Raw genomic sequence first — 26,718 nt, forward strand, 5'->3', positions numbered from 1 at the left:
AACTATAACAACAGCCGAACATTATGTTTGGATTACTTGTGTTATTTCGTTACTTCCTGATTACCATTTTTTTAAACTATGAGATTAGATATCGTCAAATCCTAAGATATCGAGCGCTATTTGACGGCAGAACAAGTACATACAGGCGATTTGAGCCTAAGCGGAGTCGCGACTTCCATACATTGGTTGTCATCAGACATCAGCGTGGTCTGATTTATTCAGATCTCGACAGAATTCTACGCAACCACCCTTGGGGAAAACTACGGCCTTGTTCTTGAAATCGATTCCACCTATAGACAGGATACACAACAACGGTTCATCATTTCACATGAGGATGATAATATTAATGAACTATACAAATTTTTGGTAACTCTAACACGGACTTATGTTGCGGAGCACTGGAAAATTACGTATCGATTGCCTAAATAGAACATTGATCTTGCACCCTAGTATAGAGTTTCTTGGGAAAGAACTCCGTGATACTATAGAGATTGTACTGTACAATCTCTATAGTGGTAAGGTACTGTCGCATGGGAGAGATGTTTGTTGTATGATGTGTGACGTCATACTGTACATACCTGAATTTAAAATAGCCATTCGCGACGCTCACATTGCTATGGTCGATCTGTCCAATTCCGAAGCAAATAGGTCGGAAAAACTTCGTGTACCGCAGGATATGTAGTGCTAACTATGGACTGTGCACTGAGCGTAGCATCGAGCAAATTAGGGATGATTAAATTGACCATATCCAGGCTAAATAGCTATTTATGATGTTACAAATGTCCTAAACAATTTCCAGGCTATATATCAATATCAACAATCGTCAGATTATATTTTCATGTGATCAAGCCTCACACAATGCGATAAGACACAATTGCGATGTAATGATCAGATAGTAGAATGCCGAAGGACCAGTTTTGGTCTCTTAAACTGGCATCCACCAGGGTTGTAATGACTCGAGTCATTATTTTCTGATGAGTCGACTAGACTCGAATCATTTTCTCGAAATGCGGGATTGCGGGAATGACTCGAGACTCGAGTCAGTCTGTGTAATAGACTGGACTTTGACTCGACCCTCTGCTCGATGGCCTGGACTCGGTGGTGAATTGAAAATGACTCGACTTGACTCGAGTCAAAACTATAAAAGGGAGATTGACTTGGTTACAACCCTGGCATCCACTGCCACTTAGTGCCCGATGTCAAAGTTCTTCTTCTATGATGATAATCTCTATTCCGCGGCTCTTTCTCGCTCTATCCACTCCTTATGAGTGCGTTCTTTCATCGGGTTTTTTCTGGGCTTCTTGTTGCCATAAGATCAGCGATGTGGGGGACGAGAAGCCCAGATAAACCGAACCAGGAATCGAACCAGGGCCGCTCGGGTAGCAGGCGCTTTATCGTCACTCACCACCGCGCCACTGCCACCAGATGTCTATAACTCGATTTAGGGTTGATCTTAGGAAAGTCATTGCCCTCATTGACACATATTTCATCAGAAGTAATTGAGCTCGAATAATTAGGCATTGATTTGACTGCATCAATATTTCATGAACCTTTCAAAATGGGTTATGCAAATATAATTGAAAATTTTCATCAGACCTTCATCAGAGCAGTTTTATTACCAATGTGTATCGGAGAAGGATCGATGCATTGGACTATATACGATCTAGTTGCAAATATGCGTCATGACTGGACAAAATAATCAATGTTGCAGATGAAATATCGTCTATTTTAGTGTACGTTATCTATGAAGTTGCATTTGCGAAGGGAATGAATTACCAACTGCTTGTCGCTGCCGGTCAGCCAGCTGGGGAATGGGCTGCGATGTAGATGCTGGAAGCCTAGGAGCGTGATATTAGTCAATCAAAACGAAATCCAGATAATCGCAATCGTAACCGTAATAATCGCTAATCACGTTATCATGGATCCTAAATCCGAACGATTTCACAGGGACTTGCTTCCAGCAGCGGAAATATAGTCTTTTTGAATTCGAAACTTACAGCTTGAGATTCAGGATGTGTATTCCTGCGATTGGAAAGCCAAGAAAACCATCCAATTCCATGAGATTAATTCATCTTTGAATCTTTGCCATGAAAATACGCTGCTACGCTCCATCATCAGTAACTGCCAGGGTCTCTCGCATTAAATGTCCGACTATATGTAATTGTTCACTGAATTGGGCTCTGACTTGACTCGCTGGTGAATTGAAAATGACTCGAGTTAAAAGTACAAAAGTGACATTGACTTTTGACTCGGAACCTTCTGACTTGGTTACAACCCTGCTGCATGCAATGCAGTGTAGGAGCATCTGCGACATCGCCACCTTCACGGCATCGTTTATGTTTGGGGCGAAGGTAATCTCAGCAACAGCATTGGATTAAATGAGCAATTGACCATGACCTTTTATGCAATATATCTTCCGATTGAAAAAGATTTCTGTGCACCAAATCGTCTCGTAAACGTCAGCAACCAGCTATAACCGTTGTTAGTAGCTGCCAATGAAAGTCGCTTTGCCAATAAAGCGGTTTTATTCCTGGTTATTCGATTTGCCGACATAAAAAATGGTTCGATTGGGTTACGAATGATTGATTCATTTTTCCCGTCCTTAACGCACACACAAAGCCTAAACCCGGACCCCGTTCTCACATGTAAGAGGCAGTGCTGGTGATAATTAAAGAGTCTCGATGTACAGATAACAGTAAATTAAAGACTTTGTAACATGTATATTTCGTCACTACAAATAATCATAGCAGCTGGTGATTGATAACATTCGTCTCACAAATTTCTAACTATATCCTATGCGCGGGCCCTGTCCCTTTCGCATTACAAGATAAAACTTACAAAAATAGAGCCATGTCGAGTGTTGATATAGTTGCATAAATGTAATCATATACAGTGTATAGTATACTGTATGCAGCACTCATCGGAGTGTGTGATGCATGTGTAGAAATGAGAAAATTATCGACGTGATTACTTTGAACCATGGATTTCCAAATATCGACTTTCCTGAGTTGCAGCCATCTGAACGTAAACGCAATTAGTTGTAATGTGATCAAGTAGATTTTGCCTGTGCTTGCACCACTTCACTACTTAATCAAGCGGCTGTTTTCATTCTACATCCATTCATATGTAACAAACGGTGTTTTAAAACACTTTGTTTAAGCCGTGTTTTGAACAAATGCCTTTAAAAAATGGAAAATAATGAAGATAATGTAATGAGCCTATACGGACGAATCGCATCAAACATAGTCGATGTATACGATATGAAGTGGCTGGAACCCTCACAATCGTCGTTGTTTCGACAGTCATAGCAAGTAGACATAGATAGCAATGGTATGGACTGGGTGATCTGACCGTAAAAATGCTGCATAACGAAATAGTCCTGGTTAAAGAAATTTTTATCTGTTAATGACAGTGGTCGGGAGCCCTTTCCGTCGAAAGAGCCATAACTACCCTATAATTTCAATTGTCAATCCGATGTGAAGTCACAATTACCAACTCGCGACGTCATGGCAAAAAAATAACCAAAAAAAAACATGTTTTGAAAGTGTTTGTTTTAAATTGATTTTTGTTTTAAATGCAACCCTACCTGAATACCTTTATTGCCTTCGTAATTTACTTCCGCTTCAAGTATACTTGTGACAAGAGGTAATACTTTTTCCTATTCGCACTACTCCCTCTTGTCATCTAGTGGTTATGATTTTACATTACTTCTCCTGCCACCTGACAGTTTTCAGTTTTGCAGGCAAAACGGTATGCCTAGAATACTTATTTTTTGACACACTTGTAAATCGTGATTTCTACTTCGACTGGAATAGAAATTTACGGCGTTACTTGTACGTTGACCAATGACCACCTCTGCTTTTGTTAGACATATCTTAGAAATCGCTTCTTCCACCAGTATTTGAGCGGGAGTTTACGACGCTAATTCTACTTATATTTCAGTTCCAAAGCTGACACCATCTCAATAGGCGATTACTGATCGAATTAATATAGATTGATACGGGAGGATCATAATAAAAATCACATAAAACACAGTCCGAAATCACCGCATACGGAATAAATTCGAAAATAGGTGAGGGCAAGATTATCAATCCTCACACTGTCGATACTATTGATTTTCACGGAATTCTGGGTCATTGAAATGGATATTTGTAAAGCTTTTGTTCGCGCCGTTGTCACCTGTTAACATCACGGGCGATTGGTAGTCTATAGAATGAAAAACGAGATTATAACAATATCCTATTATAAAGCTCTTCATTCAATCCAGAGAAGAATGCTGTGAGTAATCACGCCACGCACCAGGCTATAGTCACACAGTGTTCGTGCCAAAAACTGGCACCACATCTCTCATCGCTTTTCAAAATACGTATCAGCGAAATGGTGCTTCATTAACTCGAATGTTTTGTTCAATCTCGTATATGACAAAATCTCAACGGTTGTTATGTTGTACTGTGAGGATGATACTATAACCAACTTCGAAAGTCCGTTCGATAAAAATTCCCAGATTTGGGCTGTCACGCAATTTTATGGTATCGCGGAAATATAACTAATGCACAAATGAATGAATTCGTGAATAAAATACCTGCAACACAAAAATATTCGTATCTGGATCTGCCGAACACGTTACCCGTTGTAATTGCCATTTCGCAGTCTCGCTTGACAGTCTTAACTTCCTTATTGATTGTCTGGTCGATTCTCCGGCAATGCATCTTTAATCGGGGGTCCGCATCCAAGGGCAGTTCCGGACATAATGTCAGGAAATTGGCGGAAAGATTTTCGCCGTAACACGGCTCCCCCTCGCATTGATAACAAAGGATTGTGGATCCTGAAATGAGACAGAGGATATTGTCGGCAATCAAGAGTTTGGTGGAGTATGGTGAAAATATCACTGGAAAAATCTTGTATAACGGTACGTGGATGGCCCTGGGGTAATGTGATCCACATTTTCTCTGCTGCAGGGTCAGTTTCCCTTTACAGTTTAGATTGCAGATCGAATATACTCGGTGCTATCTGCTAGCGTACCACAGAACAGCTTCTTGGAGGTACACAACTTCAATATACAATTGAATAGTAACATTAGTAACAGTATTAACATAAGCACACGATCATCATAGGAAGCTAATCGGTCATGACTTTAACGTTTATTCGACAGAACAGAAACCAACAGATAACTTACCGAATGGAGGAAATGTTAAGGTCGTTATTACTACCAGAATAAGTATCCTTTGCAACATCGTTTTGTAGTTTATATCTCTTGCATCACTGTTACACGTTGACTAGTCGCTTTACGGTAAAAGTGATTTCTGACAGAAAAATATACATTGTCATAATCTCATGCACATTGTCATGTCCATATCAACAATATTACCAGCGCTCAATTTTGATGCGATTATATAGCCAAAACACATGATGTCATTCCCTCGACTGTACTTGTAGTACATTGCATGCAGTTGGCGTACTACAATTTATAATACGAAGCCTACAGCTCTGTAGCACATGTCTTTTCGACATTTGATGCCAGTAACCGACTCCTGCTGATACCTGATTATCTAACCTTGATGAATTATCGCGCATAGTGTTCAATTAGAGCGAAACGGCGTATCGTAGAATTCATTCGTAAATAGGTCTACACTGCGTGGTTTAAGTCAGTATACCGTATAGTACTGCTGTCACGTCAAACAGTGATTTCATTGATACAAGGATTGCTCATAAGCCAGTTGTTAGGTAGCCTATCTCACTTATGAATAAGACGGAAATATTAAAGTTCGATAGTGTCCCGTTATAAACATTGCTAGGTTTGTCTATCTATCTCTGTCATGGTCTAGCGGTCCGTTTTCACAGGACCTCGAGTCGACATCATCACCAAATGTAAACTATATTTACATCGAGCTGCACATTTAGCGATATTGCACTATGTAGGCTAATGTACAATTATACATCGGTAGTAGATGAAATACGTTGTCGCCTTGCGCAATCTGCATTACATTTGGCAACTAAATAACACTAGATCGACAAAAATAGGCTGGCTTTGAAATTTATGGTTAAACAATCGCGTAAATCATGCACTACGAGGGATATACATTGATAAAATCAAGACCATGCAAAAACGTTACGACTCAACAAATGACAGATTCCTTACGTGTTCTGCAACTTGACATCGAAGTCTGTATTGCCGTGAAGTTTATTTACGCATACCAAAATTCTACTCTCTCCAATAATGAAACCGAAACCACGCACACATCACATTTCCAATACAATTGAAAATGATATAATGAAATTGAAATGAACCCGAATATTCTCGTCTGACACTCGTCACTGTCAGAGGTAATCGTCGGCAACTAGTAGAGAATTGGAAAGAAAATAGAATATCAAAAATCGTAATTCCATTACAGCCAAGCCATGTGTTTGCGCAGGACGCGTGACGGCGGGACATGTCGAGTAATCTTTGGATTGCTTGCGAAAGCTGCGATGCGAGAACGCTACAGTCGACTGGATACCGTGTATAATTTGACGATGTCAGTTATGCAGGCTAATCCATGTATTTTCGGTGATGGTTTATACAATTGAAGATGAAAGGAGAAAAAATGGAGACGATATCAAGTGAAATGTGACTGCACGATACGCGTTATGCCAAGAGCCACAACTCTTTCGAAATTTCACAATCGAGCAATAGAATCATGCATTGCAACGCGCTTTCCAAACCCATCGTACTGCCTGGTGCATACAGCACTTAAAACCCAATCACCCACGATATACACCCCCTATGTGCGTTCCGGATTTTGCTCAAATACACCTCACTAGCTAATTATTGTTTTCGTTGATTGATTGATTGATTGGAAACTCATTGCTGTATAACATGAACAATTGAACAACTACTGCGCGAGTTGATGGTGATTGGTGATGACGCGAGAGCTTCCAGATCCACTTTGTTCTTCGTAAGCAAATAGCTCTATCAATTTGCGGATTTTCCAAACTACGGTCCACAACGCCACGTTTTTCACGCAGCGCTTCCAATCCACCAGTTTGTAGCTATACCTAGCTAGGCCACAGGACAAGAGAGAGATATAGATATGATATTCTTTCTCGCCTGCACCATCGAGATGCTTTGGCGACGGAGTTGCGATACGGCCCCATGAGGTTTTTTTTTCTCCTCCATGCTATCCGTGATTGCTGAGCGCCTAGCAGGATAGCTGCGGATACCATTTTTCGAGTCTTTGGTATGACCCGGCCGGGGATCGAACCCACGACCTACCGCTCGGGAAGCCGGACGCATAACCATTACACTATCTCGCTCGACAAGTTCGGCTAATATCGGATCGCTGTCGAAATCGGGTTCCACAGTCGACCTGAGCAACAGGTACAATGAACATGACCAATTGACCATTGCCCAACCAATGAGCTGTAGTAGAAGTGCGAAATGACAGGAAGGTATCGAAACGACTTCGAGTAGTCTTTTAAATCAGACACCCGCCTTGGCCTAGGCGACGTAAAGAGGAGACATGCACAGTGCACACTGAATGAAAAGTAAAAGAAGATAATATAAAATAGAAAGCGACAAAAATGACGTGGCATGTCACGGAAGTCGAGATTAATAGGCCAGGTCGTGGTCGGGCGATCTTGAGGATGGAGTAGTATTCAATTAGTATAAATTGCATGCTTATTTCGACTTGATTGATATATTAGATCACAGTAAGTGAGTTATCTATGATTATTACGATTAGATATATAACCTTTATGGCATCTAAAAATCTCGGCAGTGCGTAGTTTGATCACCTGATTCCGACAGTCGACGGGCATGTTCAGTTCGTTGTTCAGCCCGCACCGCATTCAAATTACAATAGAGATTACTGGAGCACGATTTATATATACACTTCGCCTTCCGTCACATGGTACCTCATTTTGCTGCTTGTCTTTTTATGCTATCTGCTATTAATTTTCATTCAGTGTGCGTATGTGCAATGTGCAGTGTGCATGCGCATGCGCATGTCTCATTTTTACATCGCCTGGGTCCAGGTGGGTGTCTGATTTCAAAAACTACTCCAAGTCGTTTTGACACGCAGTCTTGTGGTGTATTGAAATGATGAAATTGTTAATAGTAAATTGAATTGAATAATAATAAACTGAGCTAATGAAATTAAACAGTTTTCTGTGGGTCGATGGTTCACAAATTTTCCGCTCGGTCACTTGACACTTGGCCCCGCCTACGCAGCGTGACGTCGATTAACGCATCACCAAATGTTGAAATCCTACGAACGCGTATTTGGTTGCCGCCACGTGTGTTGAATACCGTCTTTGCGAACTTGGGATTTGGTTCAGTTTTTGTGTCAGCCACCGATTTGGACGAAAAAATGGTAGAAATATTCGAGAACGGGATGCCCAGCTCTCCTGCGAAAGTCAAGAAACCAAAAAAGAGCAAACTGGTAGGTAGATCTTGAATTATCGCGCTTATATAAGATGCAAAGACCTGCGTACTCCAAAGCCGCTACGACACCCTCCTGTCATATGGTTATGTCGCAATATTGTGGCGGTTTGATCTGAGAAAATGATTGTTCACGGCGGTTCCAATCTCCTCCACTTTGCTTTGATTGACCCACAAAAAGATTTGGCTACGCTATACAGTTATACACGTCAGATGCCCAATCTGATTTTATTCCTGTGGTGTTTTGAAATCATAAAATTATTAATAAACTGATTGATGCATTAAGTCTGCTTCAATCTTTCTTTGTATCGCAGTATTGGGGTGTTTTTAAATGATAGCATTTATTAATGAACTGACATATACTGCCTGTCCTCCTTATTTTGGCTATACTTACCTGGGGAGTTGTATACCCAGCGACCGTCATTTTATTCTCGAATTTCAGAATGGGGACACTGAAACAAAAGTCAAAAAAGAGAAAGTAAAAAAAGAAACCAAAGAGGTACGAGTTTGTCGCTTATAGGCTGAGAAATAGAGGTAATATTGCAATTACACTTGACTATGAGCCAATATGGAATAGGTGTCTCGTGCAAACCAAAGATTCTACTGACTACACACAGATGTGACGCTAAAAACCATCTTGACACACCAATTATATAATGCTAAACGTACCTGGATTCCAACCTGGACTATGAGCGGTTACTTTGATGTCGGAATTTACTCTTCACAAAAACGATCTGTAATGGTCTGTGACCAGCCAAACTCAAGATATGTCATTGTCGGACGGGTTTTCATCGATGCGTTTGACGCTAGTCCGTAAGAATTCTCTTTCCTCGTTTTCAGAAGCAACCAAATATATTGCACTGAACGTACCCGGCATACTACGAGTCAGTAGATTAGACAATAGAGTACTGCTACTTTGCATGTCACCCCGGACTCAATTAAATTCGCGATACCTGATTGGATTGTATAGGTCATTGTGTTTTTGAATTTCAGAATGGCGAGACGGAAATTGAAATCAAAAAGAAGAAAATAAAAAAAAAACCCAAAGAGGTATGTGGTTGTCGCTAATTTTCCTAGTTTCGTAATTTGTCAATAATGGCGGGCCGTTCATTCGTATCTAAGATTTTGGTGTCTTCCATTCAGCACACCGTCGAATAAAATTTTTGTAGAAAATATAGCCATAGTAGTGTTATCGTCACTTCTGGCATCAATCAAAATTGTGATACCCGATTGAATTTAATTGGTCGTTGTATTCTTGTATTTCAGAATGGGGAGGTGGAAACTAAAATCAAAAAGAAGAAAATAAAAAAAGAACCCAAAGAGGTATGATTTCTGCTGCTGGATTTACTTGTACAATAAAGTTGATGGATTCAGATTCGGTAACAGTAATCTATTCAAAGTTTTTTTAAAAGCTGTGACTCGATACTCTAATGACTTGCGCGGGTTTTATAACCTTGAGCACTAGCGGTCGAGCATTGTACCCTCAAGGCCTTTTCAGTATATATAGATGTGCATTACGCATTGATAGTGAGACACTGATACTGGTTAAATTGTGTCAATTGCTTGTAGCTATTTTCAATGCAGTACGGTGGCTTTTGTTGCAGGTAAAAAATGAAGATGTCGACCAATCACCGCCCAAAAAGAAGAAAAAATTGATAGCAAAGCCAGAATTACTTATTCAAGTGAGCTCGGTTTTGGGTGGGAGATAATTGAATTCTGTATGCGACATAATGGACAACAGCAGCTGATCATGCGATACTTCAGTATGTGACCACACCACCCAAAAACTGACCCCTACCCTAACCCCAAGATTAACTCTTGTACATCTTAACTCTAATCCTAACTTAACCCAAATTGTAAAACCAACCGAACTTGAATGTAACCCATATCCTGAAGTATCACAAGCCTAATTATCGCATGCGTAAGTGTTGCATGTGATTATGTCATATGTTCACGGACCATTGAAAACATTGTGTATGAATGAATAGGAATTGTTTGGTCCAGGTTAACGGATGTCCTAGTTTATTGTAATCTACTGTATATTGAAATAGCTTTCTTTCAAGGCACTGGGGAATAATTTGAGATATGAATGAATATAGATAGTTTCGTCAACCAAATTCAACCGGAGGGGGGGGGGGGGGGTTGATAATGTTGACCGACTGTCCCCCCCCCCTCCGGGCTGATACGTATCATAGGCTATCTTATTCTTTTGTCACTACTCTGAATGTTGTCTGAATCTGAATCTCTTTGCTAGGATTATGTCGAGACTCCTCCTGCGTCGGACGAAGAGGTCAAAACAGGCCCAGAAGTGGATGGTGATTTCTCTAATTTCCCAATTTCGGAAAGCACGATAAAACAGTTGAAAATGAAGGGTATCAACTACTTGTTCCCGGTTCAATACAAAACATTTGACGCAGTCTTCAATGGATCGGATGCTGTCGTCCAAGCAAGTGAGTGTGTTCTGGCTTCTAGGGCTGCGTCGCTTCAAACCAGGGTTGTAACCAAGTCGCAAGGCTCTGAGTCACAAGTCAATCTCACTTTTATAATTTTGACTCGAGTCGAGTCATTTTTAACTCACCACCAAGTCAAGTCCGAGTCCAAGTCATCGAGCAGTTGGTCGAGTCCGAGTCATGGTATTATGACTCGAGTACAAGTCAATGCTCAGTTTTCAGTTGAAATCTTGGTAAACTCACTTTTTATAACTCGTTTGGTGATATTGAATGGTTCGCATCTATAATATACTAATTTTCCTCACTTTTAGCAGTTTCTGGTCGCATTTTCAAGTACTAGTGCCAATAGACGAAAACCCAATAGGGTGGTTCATTCAGTATTCTTTGAAATTACAATGAAATGTCGGTCTTGACCTTCTGTGTCTCGAGTAATGCGCAATGACTCAAGTCCAAGTCGAGTCAATACACAGATTGACTCGAGTCGAGTCATTTTCGTATTTTTAGAAAATGACTGAGTCAAGTCAAGTCATCAGAAAATCGTGACTCGAGTCGGACTCGAGTCGAGTCATGACTCGAGTCATTCATACTCTGTTTGTTTCTTATTTGTGAATATGCAATTGACTAGTAGTAGGGGGAAAAGGTTGACGAAATATTGATCTAGAATATCCAATGATAAATGAAATCCTGAACTTGTTTTCTGTTGTCTTCAGGAACCGGCACTGGCAAGACTGTGAGTATTGCGAGATTTTAGTCCCCGAGTCATCATCTAACGTCAGCTACATCTTTTCAGCTCGCTTTCGCAATTCCCCTGGTCGAGAAATTGAGGGCAAAAAACTTGACGAGATACGGGCGCTATCCGAAGGTATCATCTTCAACTTTTTTGTGCTTCATTTATTTTTTACTCGTAGTGCTTGATAGCATGAACTTAATTTCATGACCGTGGCAGAAACCTCGGTTATAGCATTGACTCTGTATTTACGGATTTTAATCATTGCAGGAATAATTTAATAGGGTATATTGCAGAGCATGAAATTACGTCACTGCTGCGAATGTGACCCCTAAATTCCCATTCTGGTGCATGCTTGGAATACGCTGTTGTTAGTTATGTATGATGTGATTCATATTCACTAGACTTGTTCACTATTTAATGATACCGGTATTCAATGAAATGATTTGAAATTTTAGTGTCAACCCCATGAAATTGTCAAGTTGTCAAAAAGAACCATGCTTAAGAATTTTTGCTCATTGCCAACTGGTAGTAGCGCAGTTATTGCAGTTGGAAATTTTGTATTCACAAAATTCATAATATGAGAATTATTGATGAAAAAGTCTTGAAATAACTTCGTTTCTACTAGTTGCAATTCTGTCAGATTCGACGATTTCACGGGGTTGAAAGTATAATTTGAAATATTTTTTTCATCGATTTTGAAATGACTCCAAAATTGTTCTCCAGGTTATTGTGATGACTCCGACGCGGGAACTGGCCGTCCAAGTTCACAAAGACTTTACGTCGATCGCGCAAAACCTCAGCTGCACATGCGTTTATGGCGGAACGCCGTACTATTCTCAAGGTGTGGGATGTACTTTGGCTGTATAATGATAAATCTAATAATACTATTATCGATATATCGATTTTGTGCTGCAATTATTTAGTAAGGATGCTTGCGGATCAGATAATGTGAATGTAGTCCCACTCAAGACTTTTAGACAACTAGAAAATTGCCAGCTTTTCCAATTTAGATTAGAACTAGAATAAAGCTACTTCCAAATTAGACTAGAATTAGAAGTATGGTTGCAGTTTTATTTCCTGTGTAGTTTCTCCAAAATTTGATTGAAATTACAATTACGGAATTTGTGAAAACTTGGACTTCATTCTCTTGAGAGTCACAAGAACAAGAATGGAAAATGTCTGTACGATATGCTGGACTAATTTCGCACCAGGCGCGTAGCCAGAGGGGGGGTTTCAGGGGTCGAAACCCACTCCTTTAGAAACGCAAAACCCCCTCCTTTAACGCAAAACCCCCTCCTTTAACGCGAAACCCTATTTAAATGACCGCTCTGACGCTAATACTCGTTGCAATTCAATAAGTCGTATTATCAGTATTGCGCACGGCCAATTAACGAAAGGCGTGTTGCTAATTAGCCATCCGTGCGCATTGCACTGCACAATGTAACACGACAAGATCTCCCGCTGAGATGATTGCGAAATCAGGTCATTCATTGTCGCGCATTCGGCAATCATTACTAGCCTGATTTACCGCGTCTCCAACAAGCCTAATTCCGCTGGCTTGAATAATCACATCTGCAATAGGCCCTGTGCGCACGATATCGTCACTGGCCTTCACAATCACATCTGCATTGGCTTGGAGTGCACGATATCTTCGCTGGCCTACACAATCGTATCTGCAATAGACCTAGTACTAAAGATATCGCTAGCCTAACTACCGCTTCTTGGGCATACCATGCTTTGGCTCCTATTTCTCGATGGCTTGGATAAAATGCTATTAAGTATATGCTGATTAGCGATTGTGATTAAAGAGTGACATCTCGTAACCGAATGACATCAAATGTCCGCAATCATGTTCGACGCGTGCGCACATGCGTAATTGATTTCCACTAGTCTTCAGTTATAGTCCTGTAGGCTTGAGTTATAAAAGAGGTAAGGTTTGAACCACCTGAAATCGGCGTCATTATAGCACGGATAAAGACTCGCACATTTTTACTTGCGCAAATCTCGATGCTACGTAAGACGCAAGACGCATTGATGAGCGGGCGCATTTAATTGTTGGACGCGCGCGAATTTAATTGTTCGTCGCGTTGATAAGCGCGCGCGTATTCAAATGTTCGACGCGTGCGTATTTCATTGTTCACGACAGATCAGGGAGTCACTAATTAACGGCACTTCCGGACTCGTCGACAAGCTTATCATACGCCCATAATCGCGAACACGGGGATGTTGTATAATCGTTATTTACGCATTGCATGTACTTAACCCTAATGAATCGATGCTACGTTACTAAATTCAAAAAAAATCGAACCCCCCTCTTTTATTTCAAACCCCTCCCTTATTTTTCGGCTGGCTACGCGCCTGTTTCGCACTATACATTTCTCCTGTAGCGTTTACAGGAAAACCAGAAATTAGGGCATAGAAGCATTTCACAAGTTGGATTAGGATTTGTATTATGCGCAAAGAAGCATTAAACAAATTAAATTAGAATAACATTACTAAAATTTTGTTCTAGTTAGTCTGCCACCAGCTAGTTCCTTGAGTCTGGTCTCACTTGGCCACACAATTTCATGACGTGTTGTGTGCCGGCTTATTGCTACATTTCTTGCTCGTTTTGTATCTCATTTTTAAATCTCTCGGATTCTTAGAGAAAGCGATGAGGAGCGGCCTTGATATCATTGTCGGGACGCCTGGCAGAATCATGGACCATATCAGGTAACGTTTCAGCTCTTTTGTTGAGTGGCAGCGTATCGACGAGTCTTGCCAGTTCTTTCCAAATCTCTACTAGTTGCCGACGAACTGATGAATACACTATTTAATTGTGTATGCAAGTTCAGCACATCGATCGGATACTTTTGATTTATAGAAAAAAGAACTTGGTGCTGTCCGAAATCGACCATGTGGTGCTGGACGAAGTGGATCAAATGCTGGACATGGGCTTCGCTCCGCAGGTCGAGGAGATTTTGCAGTACGCTTACACTGCAGGTTGGCACTGTTCTGGTTGGAAAGGGAATTGGGCGGGGACGCCAAGTGTACCTTAATGTCATCTTCCATTGCATAATTCGCGATCTGTACAGTTCACGGGTTAATTTTATTTTGCAACTGTTTGAGGGGACTAGCGCCTATAAAATATGAAAAAGAAAAATGTCTTCCGTGTAATTCTTGAGTTATGTCGCAGGTCTCGGATTCATAATATACTCAATTTTCTCTGAACATGTATATTCCAACAGATAGAAGACAGTTTCATGGGCCTATTTTTCAAGCATCGATCCTTGAATAACGCGTATAGAATAATATGTCTGATGACTCGAGTACACAGTACAAGTCGAGTCATTCTCGATTGTATGAAAATTTATCCTTTTTCAGATCGGGAGCAGCCTCAGACTCTCCTTTTCTCTGCTACTTGCCCGCCGTGGGTCAGCAGCACTGCCAACAAGTACATGAAGAAAGACAAGCTGGCCAAAATCGATCTCATCGGCACCGACATCGTGAGGACGGCGACCACCGTGCAGCATTTGGCGATAAAGTGCCACTACACGGAAAGGGCCAAGGTTATCGGTAAGTTTGGTGCGAAAGAAATCGCGCTGGCATGCGCTGAACTGTTTACCAGTGAATAAGGCACTTGGCAGGCCGTAATCGTAACCCACGCTTGCCGTAATGCTAACCTAACCGGAATAGTATACATACATACATGTATCATAAATTCACGAAGAGCCTTATACCCCAATTTGCGCTCATTTTCAGTGAAATATTCCATTTTTGAAGTAATTTATACAATATCATTGCTTGCACAATAATGACACTGAAAACTAGGCAAGTTTTTGTTGCGGTCAAATCCTTGGAAAGTTGCACTTTCTTTTTCACGATAGCAGCACTAAAAAGTTGCATTTATGGACAAGTTCCTTTAAATTTTTAGGGTTTGAGTGAGGTACTCGAACCGTTCCGTATCCAAGGCACTATCGCAAAACTCAGTGTTGGCGACTTGCACAAAATCAATAGCACAAAGAAATTGACGCAGTGAAAATTTTTGGCGGTCTAGCCTGAATGTACGCCAAATCAGAAAGGGCCTCAAATTCGAACGACAGTGAAATAATCCGGCGATCTATTTACATATAGCACCAAATATTTGCAGTAAAAAGTTGGTTGCATGAAAAATCGAAGAAAGTTTCAAAAAGTTGCATGAAAAAGTGGAGAATTGTTGCAAAAGTGGCAATATAAGATTCCTCCAATCAGCTAAAACACCATACTGCATAACTAGTATTCAGGAAGCTGTAAAATAAGATGCATGAACTTGCCCTAGTTGTTATATATCTAATGCAGAATTCACTAAATCCTGAATATCACAAGTCGCTCTTATATGCACTGAAACATGTATTTTAGAGTTTATTAACGCAATATTAATGCATTGCTTTCATGATAACTATGGTCATTACATTTTTAATGCCAAATTTACTGAGTGTCTAATTCATTGGTAACCTCCGAGCCAAAGTGTTGAGTACGTCTCGCGTCTCTGCGTACGCCCGACGAGAATTTATCTTTGGTAAATTGATTCACGCTTGTCGTTTTGTGGTCCGATCGCGGTTGTGATTTGACGTCTGACGGGAGTGATACATGTCTGGAAACAGATTTTTTTCGAAGCCATTGTTGATTTGTCGTTTTTTTTACAATCTTGTTGGACTTTCGTTGAAACTAGACCAGGTGGCAGGGTTGTAACCAAGTCACAAGGCTCCGAGTCACAAGTCAATCTCACTTTTATATTTTTGACTCGAGTCAAGTCGAGTCATTTTCAATTCCCACCGAGTCAAGTCCGAGTCCAAGTCAGCGAACAGAGGATCGAGTCCGAGTCATGGTATTATGACTCGAGTCGGAGTCCAAGTCATTGTGTTGACTGCTCAGTTTCCAGTTAAAGTCTTCCTAAACCCACTTTTTTAACTCTGTTTGGTGATATTGAATGGTTCGCATTTATAATATATCAATTTTCCTCACTTTTAGCAGTTTTTGGTCGCATTTTCAAGCACCAGTCCCAACAAACGAAATCCCAATAGTGTGTTGGCTTCGAAATTGCAATGAAATGTCGGTCTTGGCCGTCTGAATCTCGAGTCAATGACTTGCTTCGAGTCATGCGCAATGACTCGAGTCCAAGTCGAGTCAATACACAGATTGACTCGAGTCGAGTCATTTCCGTATATTGAGAAAATGACTCGAGTCGAGTCATCTGAAAATCGTGACTCGAGTCATTAGAACCCTGCCAGGTGGTCCCAATCTTTTTCGACTCGCCGTCCCCGTTATCAAGCCCGTCACAAATTGGCGCCCCATATTTACGGCTCCGAAAAAGAGGATAGATAAGTGGCAAATTTCTCGGACTAACTCTGGTGGCTGGTATATGACTAAAAAAAGGTCATTTTTCCTAAACCGGGGTGTTCGTGACCACTTTCCGCTGTGTTGGCCATTTTTAGTCAACTTTTGCGTCAAATGCAGAATAAGCTGTCTCCACGTGCATTTTTTGGCCGTGTTAATTGAATATGTCTCATAAACTCGCTGGACGTTCTAACGTTTTCGCCCCTGTTGGGAACAATTAGCTCTGGAGGCAGATATATCCAGTCGATTGTATCAGGGTCGACTGCCTTGTCATACCATCGATGACACCCAACTTGATTTGTGTATGTTGGGTAGGGCTCTTCAAAAATGACTTTTTTTCTCAAATCGTACTTTGGCTACTTGATAAAATTGTTAGGTTACCTAATTTAAACCTACACATAAAATTTGGTTCAATTCCAGCCAGTAACTGCTTTGCTACAGGAGAAGAAAGTTTCTATTTAATATATAGAAATATATAATGAAAAATTTGAAAATTTTCTGTTCACCCCATGAAAGTGTTAGGCTGTCTACAGAAACGATCCTCACCAAATTTGTTTCAATTCCACCCAGTGGAAGCTCGGTTATTGCCGTCCAGAAATTTGAATTTGAATAAAATAGTATTTACGGTGAGCACAATTATAATAAATAAACAAAGAATCGGGTCCCCGTAAATACTATTTTATTCAAATCCAAATTTTTCTACGGCAATAACTCCGCTTCCACTCGTTGGAATTGAACCAAATTTGGTGAGCATCGTTTCTATAGACAGCCTAACACTTTCATGGGGTGAACAGAAAATTTTCAAATTTTTATATAATAATTAGAAACTTTCTTCTCCTGTAGCAAAGCGATTACTGGCTGGAATTGAACCAAATTTTGTGTGTAGGCTTAAATTAGGTAACGTAACAATTTTATCAAGTAGCCAGTACGATTTGAGAAAAAAAGTCATTTTTGAAGAGCCCTAATGTTGGGGCGTTTTAAAAATGAATTTTCTCATCAAATTTTACCAGCTATTCGGTAAAATTGTTGAGTTGGCTGGAGAAAAAAAAGCTATATTCTAACTATAGGCTAGTCTAATTTGGAAAAAATTGTGCAGCCATAAGTCTAATACTAATCTTATTTGGAAAATCTGAAATTTCTAGTTGTTCGTTGACGTTGACGTTTGGGCTCTGGATTGAGACTTCTTGCCGTTATTTACAGGTGACCTGGTCCAGCTGTACAGCGGCAGGTTTGGCAGGGCCATGCTGTTTACGGAGACGAAACGCGACGCAAACGAAATAGCGTTGAACGATTACATCAGCGTGGAGACTCAGGTTTTGCACGGCGACATCGAGCAGAAGCAAAGGGAAGTCACGCTGAACGTAAGTATCTGTTGATTTTGACTGTTGGGGAAATGGTGATCGGCTGCACCCAGGCTTGGAAAACTATTCTATTTTGAGCGAAGTGCTGGTAATCTAATTATAATTTGGTTTGTTAAATGCTTCTATGTTCTGATTTTAATTATAATTTTGGTTTTATCTGTGATTGCTACTGGTGAACTGTATTGTGCAAAACGAGCCAAGCTTGCTGTATTCGGACATTCTCCATTCTTGTGTTTTTTAGAATATACTCTGATTTCACACGAAATGAACTTGTTCCTATTTCCAAGTTTTTGCATGTTCAGTAGTTGTAATTCTTGTAAGAACTCGAAAAACCTGCGCTGCAATAACTCTAATTCTAATCCAATTTGAAAAAAAAACTAGCTATAATTCTGATCTAATTTGAAAAATCTAAAAATTTTCTGGTTGTCTGAGGATGGCTGCGTGTGCTCGGCGTGCTCGTAGGAGATCAGAGTAGTCCGGCGTAGCCTTATACTTGTTTAGAACTAGAAGTCTGTGGCGTAGACAAAATATTCCAACCAACACCGTTCCGACACTAGAAGTTGCCCCGATCTTATTTGAAATTTCCTGCCTGTGACGTTATATTTTGTGATATGATAGTTGATATACAGTGTATTTTTCCAATTCTCTACTAGTTGCTGACGATTACCCCTGACGAGTGTCAGCCGAAAATACTGTTGTCATCGACAGCATCTGCGCGATAGTTGAGACGCGGTGTTTGCTTTTCAGGCGTTCAGAGAGGGTAACGTAAAGTGCCTCGTGGCCACGAACGTCGCGGCCAGAGGACTCGATATTCCGGAAGTCGATTTGGTGATACAAATCAGCCCGCCGCTGGTGAGATGTTATATTGAAAATATTCCCGTGTTGTTCTGTAAATGAATCTTTGTTGTGTACGAGTGGTGGCCTGATTTAATGGTGCAAGTGTTGTACTAGACTGCTGAATAGAATAGTACACTGAAACTCTGTACCTCCAGGAAGCTCATCGAGCTGATTAAACATAGCCTAGAACTGGTTTCGGACAAGTTGTAGGTGATAGCTGCGGAGACTTCTAAACAAGCAGTACAATTAAGCGACAATTGGTAGTATAATACAGACTGTTGAGAACAGCAAAGTCGCATTTCTTTCAAAGGACAACAAATAATCACAATCGAGGTGGCAGTCTTTAACAGGACTTCGTGCGCTTCGCCTTGCAGTAACTTGATAGGACCGGTAATAAATATCTAGTATCGAAAATGCAACATCTAATAAAGTTTCCAATACTACAGTCAAGTTGCGATCATTTTTGGTAATCAAAGTCGAGATTAATTCTGGTTTTTGAAGGTTCACCGGCCCGCAACATATGTTTGAAGCTTTGCGGATCCGCGAGGTCAAAATAGTTTGAAAGAAGTGTTCTAGACGATTCCAGTAACACTCATTATGTCAAAAGAGTACGAAAATGGGGAAAGTACAAGCGTGCATTTTACGCTACTACAAAGAATATACTGCCGTGATTACTTACTTTACTTACTTTAAAATCGCTACTTGTACTTGATTTGATATTTCCGAACATCATTTCTACTTGTGTATTGGATATGGGTACCAACGATGACTACTCTTGAATTTCTCATCTCTGCGGTATCTTATTTGTGGTCGTGTGTTCGCTTTTCGCTAGGGTTATTCGATATTTCATGCTGGTAACATCATATTTGGTGATACGATTGCTGATATACAAAAGTTTTTTTGAATTCTCTACTAGTTGCTGACGATTGATTACCCGTGGCGAGTGTCTAACGCAATCATCGAATTTTTTTCAATGCGAGTATACTATTCAATTGTATATTGAAGTTCTGTACCTCCAAATAGTCTCTTCTGGTATGATTACTGATGTGCAATATTACATCAATTCTCTACTAGTTGCTGACCATTACCCCTGATGAGTGTCGGCCGAAAATATTCGGGCTCGTTACGATATGAATATAGTATTGAGTTGTACGCGTTGCCGCGCAGGACATAGAATCGTACATCCACCGGTCCGGGAGAACGGGACGCGCCGGCAGGCAGGGCACGTGCATCTGCTTTTTTCAGCCCAAGGAGGAGGGACTGCTGGTGAGGGTCGAACGTACCGCCGGGATCAGGTTCAAGCGAATCAGCCCGCCTAAGCCGCAGGTCAGTTTAAAGGAAAATGCGGTAATGTGTGAGCTTTTCCAAGTTAGATTAGTATTAGAATTATAACTACAACGCTATTTCAAAATTGAATTAGTATTAGAATTATTGAATTCATGAAAAACTTGGGACATTGAATGAAGTTCAGTTACTATCAAACAAAAGTCGTTTCTCATAAGCATGAGACTGGCAAATGTCTGTACGTCAAGCTTGATACCACTATCAACTATACGTCGAGCTTGATCGCGCTATACAGTTATGCTGTCGCATTTTCAGGCAAACCAGAAAGTAGATTGGAATTGGAACTAGAGCATGGAATCATACCACAAATTTGATTACAATTCCAACATAGAAACATTTGAAAAATTCAATTATAATGTGGTCACCGGCATTTCGCTGTTAATGGTCTAAATATGCAATTAGAATCATTATATGTCTGCGCGCAAGCGATGTAAAACGTTTTCTGAAACAAATATTCCGGCTCGCTGATTAATTTTGTTGAACCCGCTAACCTGCGGTCTCGATTTTTAGGCTATGCTCGAATCGGCGTACGCTGACGTGATGAGGTGTATGGACACGGTGAAAAAAGATGTGTACTCGAAATTTTTGGATCGCGCCGACGAGCTTGCCGAAAAATATCCGGGAGGTAAGGCTCGAAGCAGACATGCGCCATCTGCGGGACAACTTCTACTGTGCGTTTTCCTGTGCACGTCCTTCGTTGAGATGCTTAGCGCTTGTGTGATCGCTTGTGCGTGAATCGAAAACAGAAATGCTTAGCGACTGACCACCGCTATGTGATTTGATCTGCAGGTGCCAAGGAGGCTTTGGCAGCTACTTTGGCGTACATGTCTGGAGCAGTGGCGATATCGGAAATGGCTCTTCACTGCGGACGCAAGGTAGAGGTCGCTTTTACAATTGTGGCTTCTAGCAAGCCTTGTAACTAGCATGGCTGTTAAAAATCTCGCTCTTCTTCATATCTTACTGGCTATTCGATGAGATTGTTAGGCTGGCTAAAAATAACGCCGCACACCAAATTTGAAACTTTAATTCCAACTTGCACAAGCGAAGCTATCAGAGGCAGAAAATTTTGAACTTATTAGAAGTTGAATTATATTCTTGAAATCTTACTGACAACCTCGTAACATTGTCGAGTTGTATACAAATACAATGCGCAGCAAATTGTCAGTTCCAACCAGTGGAAGCGAAGGTATTGGTGTTCAAAATCTTGGATTTGCAATAGTAGGCTTTATGGCGGGTAGTTTCAAAATTGACGATTCATAAACTATTATACACGAGAGCCTCATAGAATATCTCGAGTCGTGTGACTTGGTCGCGTCTTGTGCAATGAATTGAGTCGAGTCAACACACACAAACTTTCTCAAAACGAGTCGAGTGATTTTCCAATTTTAATAATATGACTCGGGTCGACGAAAAATTGCGACTCTATAGACGAGTCATTACAACCCTGATACAAAGTTGAACGACTAGAAAATTTCCAGCTTCTCCAAATTAGATTAGAATTAGAAGCCTCTTTTTCTAAGTTAGACTAGAATTAGAATTATAGAAATTACTAAAAACTTAAAAATTGAATCAAGTTTAGTGTGTATCAAATCAAGAGTTGGTTTTCGAAAGGATGCGTATTGCATATGTCTGTACAGGAAGCTTGGCTCGTTTCGCTCTATGCTGTTCTCCTGTAGCATTTTCGGGCATACCAGAAATTTGACCAAAATTAAAATTAGAGCATAAAAACTTTCCACGAATTAGATTAGGATTAAAGCGAAGAAACGTTTCTGAAATTAGGTTACAATTAGCATTTTGCACTCATCAGACAACTAGAATTGGCTAGTGGATCAGGTCTGCCCCGGTAACGGTCTCCGTGCTCTGTCAATTCAGGGTTACACGACATGGGAGTTCAAGTGCGACTACGAGGTTCGAGGCACGGGTTTTTTCTGGGGTATTATCGAAAAGGCTTTCGGCACCGAATTGAAAGATAAAGTTTGCGACATGCGGATGACTGCTGATAAAACGGTAGGTGGAACTTGTCTGCACTATTTTTACAAGAGCTGTTCAGATGGATGCTCTACAGCAGTGGTTCTTAACCTTTTTTCCTCCAGCGCCCCTTTTCAAAGATTTCCCGGGTCTGGCGCTCCCCTATTTTAAGGAATAGTAAAAAAACAATGAGGAAGTGGTCGAAGTCCGGTAGGTCTTTTCGGGTTGGAACTTTACTATTGGAAATATTTCGCGCTTAAATCGCGCCACTCGAGCAACTAATGATATAATACTGGACTGATATATCTTCTATAATCGGGATGAAATCAAGGTAGTTATTAATAACGACCGTCGGGTAGGCCTACCGGCTCATACCATCTGGTTCGAGCTCGATCTACACATCCCGATTTCACCTCTGCGATGGGCAATATACGGGGAAGTTAATAGTATTTGTTTTTGTTTTATTGCTTTGTGTTACAAGTAGATCAACTGACAATGTGACAGAGATCTGTTCTCGCATTAGATTTAGTACTGCACCCAGCTCTTAGCTTTAAGATGAATATATTCCAAACAAAGTAAACCATATTATATAACTAACATCCACGCGCATTGTGGCCTTGTGGGTGACAAAACTGAACAGTATCATTCTTTATGATACGATGAAGAAATATTCTGACGAATTAACATTGTAGCTCTCAAATACAGTTATATTTCGGTAATCATTTTGGCCGGAAAGCTTCAAAGCATCTTAAATGTACAAAGCGCATCATGAAAAGTGGTACAGCAGTACCTCTTCGATTTCAACACGATATGCGCTGCAGGATACAATAAGTATAGTTTGAAACATTTTGTGTGAAGTGACCCGAGCTAGCGTGACGGGAGTGTTTAAACTGGGAATTCGCGATCCAAAAGTACGCACAATATAAATCACTGCATCCACGGAAACGAAAAATTTCAAGATTTGACAGATTTTGTCGGATGTAAGTTTGCAATGAGAACTCAGGGATATATAGAACTCTTTGTTCCACTATATAGTCATATTCCCCTACTACACCATCTACTGCGACGCCGTTTTTCTTCAGCACCCCCCCGTACCGGCCCCTTGGGCGTTTCCGCCCCCTTCAAAACCCAAATCGTCCCTTGGGGGGCGCTGGAGACAAGGTTAAGAACCACTACTCTACAGTTTTGAAAATGCGACTTGAGCTGGGTTCCGTGTCTTCGTATCCGTGTCCGCACAAAAATCCGATATTGATCTGGCTGTACTCTTGAGATCTTTCAGTTTCTGATACGAATAGGTGCAATCGAGGTTAACAGTTTCGCAAACTTCGAAGATAGTATTGCAACTATAATTTTTGTTGGTAATTGAGTCATTACTCGTGACTCGAACCAAGTCATTACTCGGTACTTAGACGGATAAGACCGACATTACATTGTGATTTCGAAGAAAAGTAAAATAACCGCACCAGTCATATTTCGTCTATTGGTACTGGTTCTTGAAAATGCGACCAGATACTGCTAAAAGTGAGGAAAATTAGTATGTTATAAATGCGAACCATCCGATGTCACCAAACGGAGTTATAAAAAGTCGATTTAACGCTACTCTAACCGGAAACTGAGCAGTCAACATAATGACTTGGACTCGGACTCGAGTCATAATACCATGACTTGGACTCGACCCTCTGCTCGCTTTCTTGGACTCGAACTTGACTCGGTGGTGAATTGAAAATGACTCGACTTGACTCGAGTCAAAACTGTAAAAGTGAGATTGACTTACGACTCGGAGCCTTGTGACGTGGTTACGACCCTGGATTTAACACTATTTTGATTTGAGTGCTCTGAACATTGTGCCCTAATTGAAAAAAAAAACGTGGCGCTGACAGCTTTGGCCGTCACTGACCGAGTAGAACACCCGGGGCTGATTTGATACGATTTTTGTGCAGGGCGCGGTGTGCAACATTTCGAGCGACCTCACCAGTTTCATCACGGAAAGCTGGCACGACAACAAGACGACGACGCTCTCGAAGGCCGTCACTTTGCCGAAGCTTTTGGAGCAGCCGGCTAGAAGCGGGGGCTTCGGTGGGCGTGGAGGCGCGTCGGGTTTGCGGTCGAGAGCTTACGGGAATCGGGGAGGCTTTCGGGGTCGGGGGGGACGCGGCGGCGGCGGCGGTTTTCGAGGAGGCGGGGCCAAAAGAAAGTGGAACGGTCGATGACCGGGAACGATCCTTTTTCTTTCGCACTTGTTGATTGCGCCGTCGTTAGGGCCGGGCGTAATCCGCATGCCCGAGCGTTTGATTGTGAATCGAGTTATATGCTTCGAGTCGAGTATTGGAGTGTTTGGAAGGTGTGAGAAACTCAAATATGTGCCTTTTACACGATTCCTGTTGAAGATGACATGGTGTATTTTTTTGACAATGCTGAGTCGATCGCGAATTCACATCATTTCCGCTGATGTTACGGTTACCGTATTTTGGAATCTGGCAAGGAAGACACTTTTTACAAATCATATAAGTAAGACTCCCGAACTAGAAAACTGCCGATTCTAAAATTTGTACTGGAAATCTTGTCAGCTGAAAAAGAAGTTGTTTTCCCGAATCACCCGCTGTTTAACTATACTGATGTGGCGGTGACTTAAAAAATCAGAGTTTGACTCGACTTCCGGATTAACCACTTTAACAACACTGCTGTAGTGTTATGGATTACAGATTTTTTGACGTTTTTCAGTTCGGCCCGTTCTTTTAATCCTGGCGGGGGGTCCTCCCTGTAACCCTAGCGACTGTCCGTACACTGTGGTACGATCAATCTCGGTTTCAAGGCTTTCGCTGGGAAAATGCAAACGAGAGTCGGCGAATAGAAAGCCTGTGTAAGTTGATTTAATGTTGCGCTTTGTGACAAAGCTATGGGTCGATTTTATTGATGTACGGATTTTACGTTGCTTTGCATTGCATGTTTTGTACGCTGCGGTGTGATTAATCGAGGTTTTCTAGGCTTCCGTAGTGGATCATATCGACACTTGAGCGTTACGTAATGAATTAATAATATCTAAGTGGCGAGGAGCGCATAATTTCTGTGCTATAAAGAATCATCTCCTACTGCTCGACTCGTTACAATTAACGCTCGATTCAGATTCGAGTACTCGACGATTGTGTCCAGCCCTATTTATTAGTTATTCGTAACTTATTGCTGCCCAGTTCAATTAACGAGTCGTTTATGAAGAAGAGAGTGTCGCTTTGCCGGTTCGATGGGGAGTTTTTTGTGGTCGGGAATCGGGAGCTAGGTTGGGAAAAGCGTTTCCGCGTCCGCGTGCGACAGATCTGGATGTGTTGTTCTGTTTTACTGGCGTCAGGGGAGGACTTGTAACATTTCGTAACGGACTCGGCGCAGGGTTGTAACCAAGTCGCAGGTCGACCTTGCTTTTGACTGGACTCGACATTTATTGGAAGTTTTATCCAATCAATACACCGCCGCAAGATTGTGTTATATTGAAAAGATAGGAGGTTGCCGAAGCGGCTTGGAGTAGAGAGAATTTTTCGCCAATCCATGATATATGGTATAGGCCAGGGGTCACCAACACTTGCGCGAGGCTCTTAGAATAGATCGAATAGCGGCATTTACCATATTCGTCAGATTATTACCAGCGAGCTTTAAAATATATAGATTGATTTAGCGATTGCTTAAGTCACACTAACATGTAACTTACAAATGACAATATATTATATAAACACTTGAAGTGTTGATATCAAGTATACTGTCCTCAATTACAATTAGAAATATACCAACATGTAATGGAATAACAAGATATCGAAGACGTAGGACACGGCGCACTGCTTGTCTTCTTGAAATGACTGGGGTTCCGCTATGGTAGCTCGACGTCCAGGACAATGCCGAAGTAGTTAACAACATTACTACTAGGACCTTGTGAATCAGCCTTTTCGGACAGCAACCTCACTAATGAACATGGAACACTCAGAATTGCAGTGCCAAGTTACATACCTACCAGAGTATAGCGCACGAGTTGATAGCATGCAATGCCAGACCTCCCGCTGACTGATATAGAAACAGATAGCATGATGTCCAGTCAAAAGTGTGAAATGATTTAATTTAGATTTCAGTTTACTGGTGTTGCATATAGCCTAATTTATACAAACATGGTGCGAAGTAATTCATGATTTCTTAAAAAAATCTTTGTTGCTGGCTAGTTGAAATGAGATGTTTCGATTTAAAAGACTCTTAGAAGTCCTTCCGCAACGTGATTGC

The 26,718-nt window shown here is 41.1% G+C and overlaps 2 protein-coding genes across 4 annotated transcripts; one reads left to right on the forward strand and one right to left on the reverse strand.

Annotated features, from left to right (window-relative positions):
* Positions 1-2,855: 2,855 nt before the first annotated feature.
* Positions 2,856-5,303, reverse strand: LOC145456207 (uncharacterized). The gene is made up of 3 exons (XM_080334299.1): positions 5,177-5,303; positions 4,583-4,825; positions 2,856-3,018 (listed from the first exon to the last, which is right to left on the reverse strand). Exons 1-3 carry the CDS (start codon positions 5,232-5,234, stop codon positions 2,918-2,920), a joined length of 402 nt encoding a protein of 133 aa, XP_080190425.1. The 5' UTR covers positions 5,235-5,303; the 3' UTR covers positions 2,856-2,917.
* Positions 5,304-8,216: 2,913 nt separating this feature from the next.
* LOC145456169 (nucleolar RNA helicase 2-like) lies at positions 8,217-25,700 on the forward strand. Of its 3 annotated transcripts, XM_080334234.1 has the most exons (19): positions 8,221-8,420; positions 8,862-8,918; positions 9,413-9,469; positions 9,686-9,742; positions 10,024-10,101; positions 10,674-10,869; positions 11,580-11,599; positions 11,660-11,731; positions 12,323-12,440; positions 14,245-14,311; positions 14,463-14,581; positions 14,963-15,154; positions 18,155-18,315; positions 19,063-19,167; positions 20,320-20,478; positions 21,007-21,121; positions 21,286-21,371; positions 22,369-22,503; positions 24,405-25,700. In XM_080334234.1, the coding sequence occupies exons 1-19, from the start codon at positions 8,349-8,351 to the stop codon at positions 24,672-24,674; spliced, it is 2,136 nt and encodes a 711-aa protein (XP_080190360.1). In that variant the 5' UTR covers positions 8,221-8,348; the 3' UTR covers positions 24,675-25,700. The 3 variants fall into 3 exon arrangements, with proteins under 3 accessions (XP_080190362.1, XP_080190361.1, XP_080190360.1); XM_080334235.1 differs by lacking the exon at positions 9,413-9,469 and having other exon boundaries at positions 8,218-8,420; XM_080334236.1 differs by lacking the exons at positions 8,862-8,918; positions 9,413-9,469 and having other exon boundaries at positions 8,217-8,420.
* Positions 25,701-26,718: the final 1,018 nt, after the last annotated feature.

This window comes from Botryllus schlosseri, chromosome 14 (assembly GCF_051294905.1).
Source record: "Botryllus schlosseri isolate E-star chromosome 14, Bs_hap1, whole genome shotgun sequence".
Classification (NCBI taxonomy): Eukaryota; Metazoa; Chordata; class Ascidiacea; order Stolidobranchia; family Styelidae; genus Botryllus; species Botryllus schlosseri.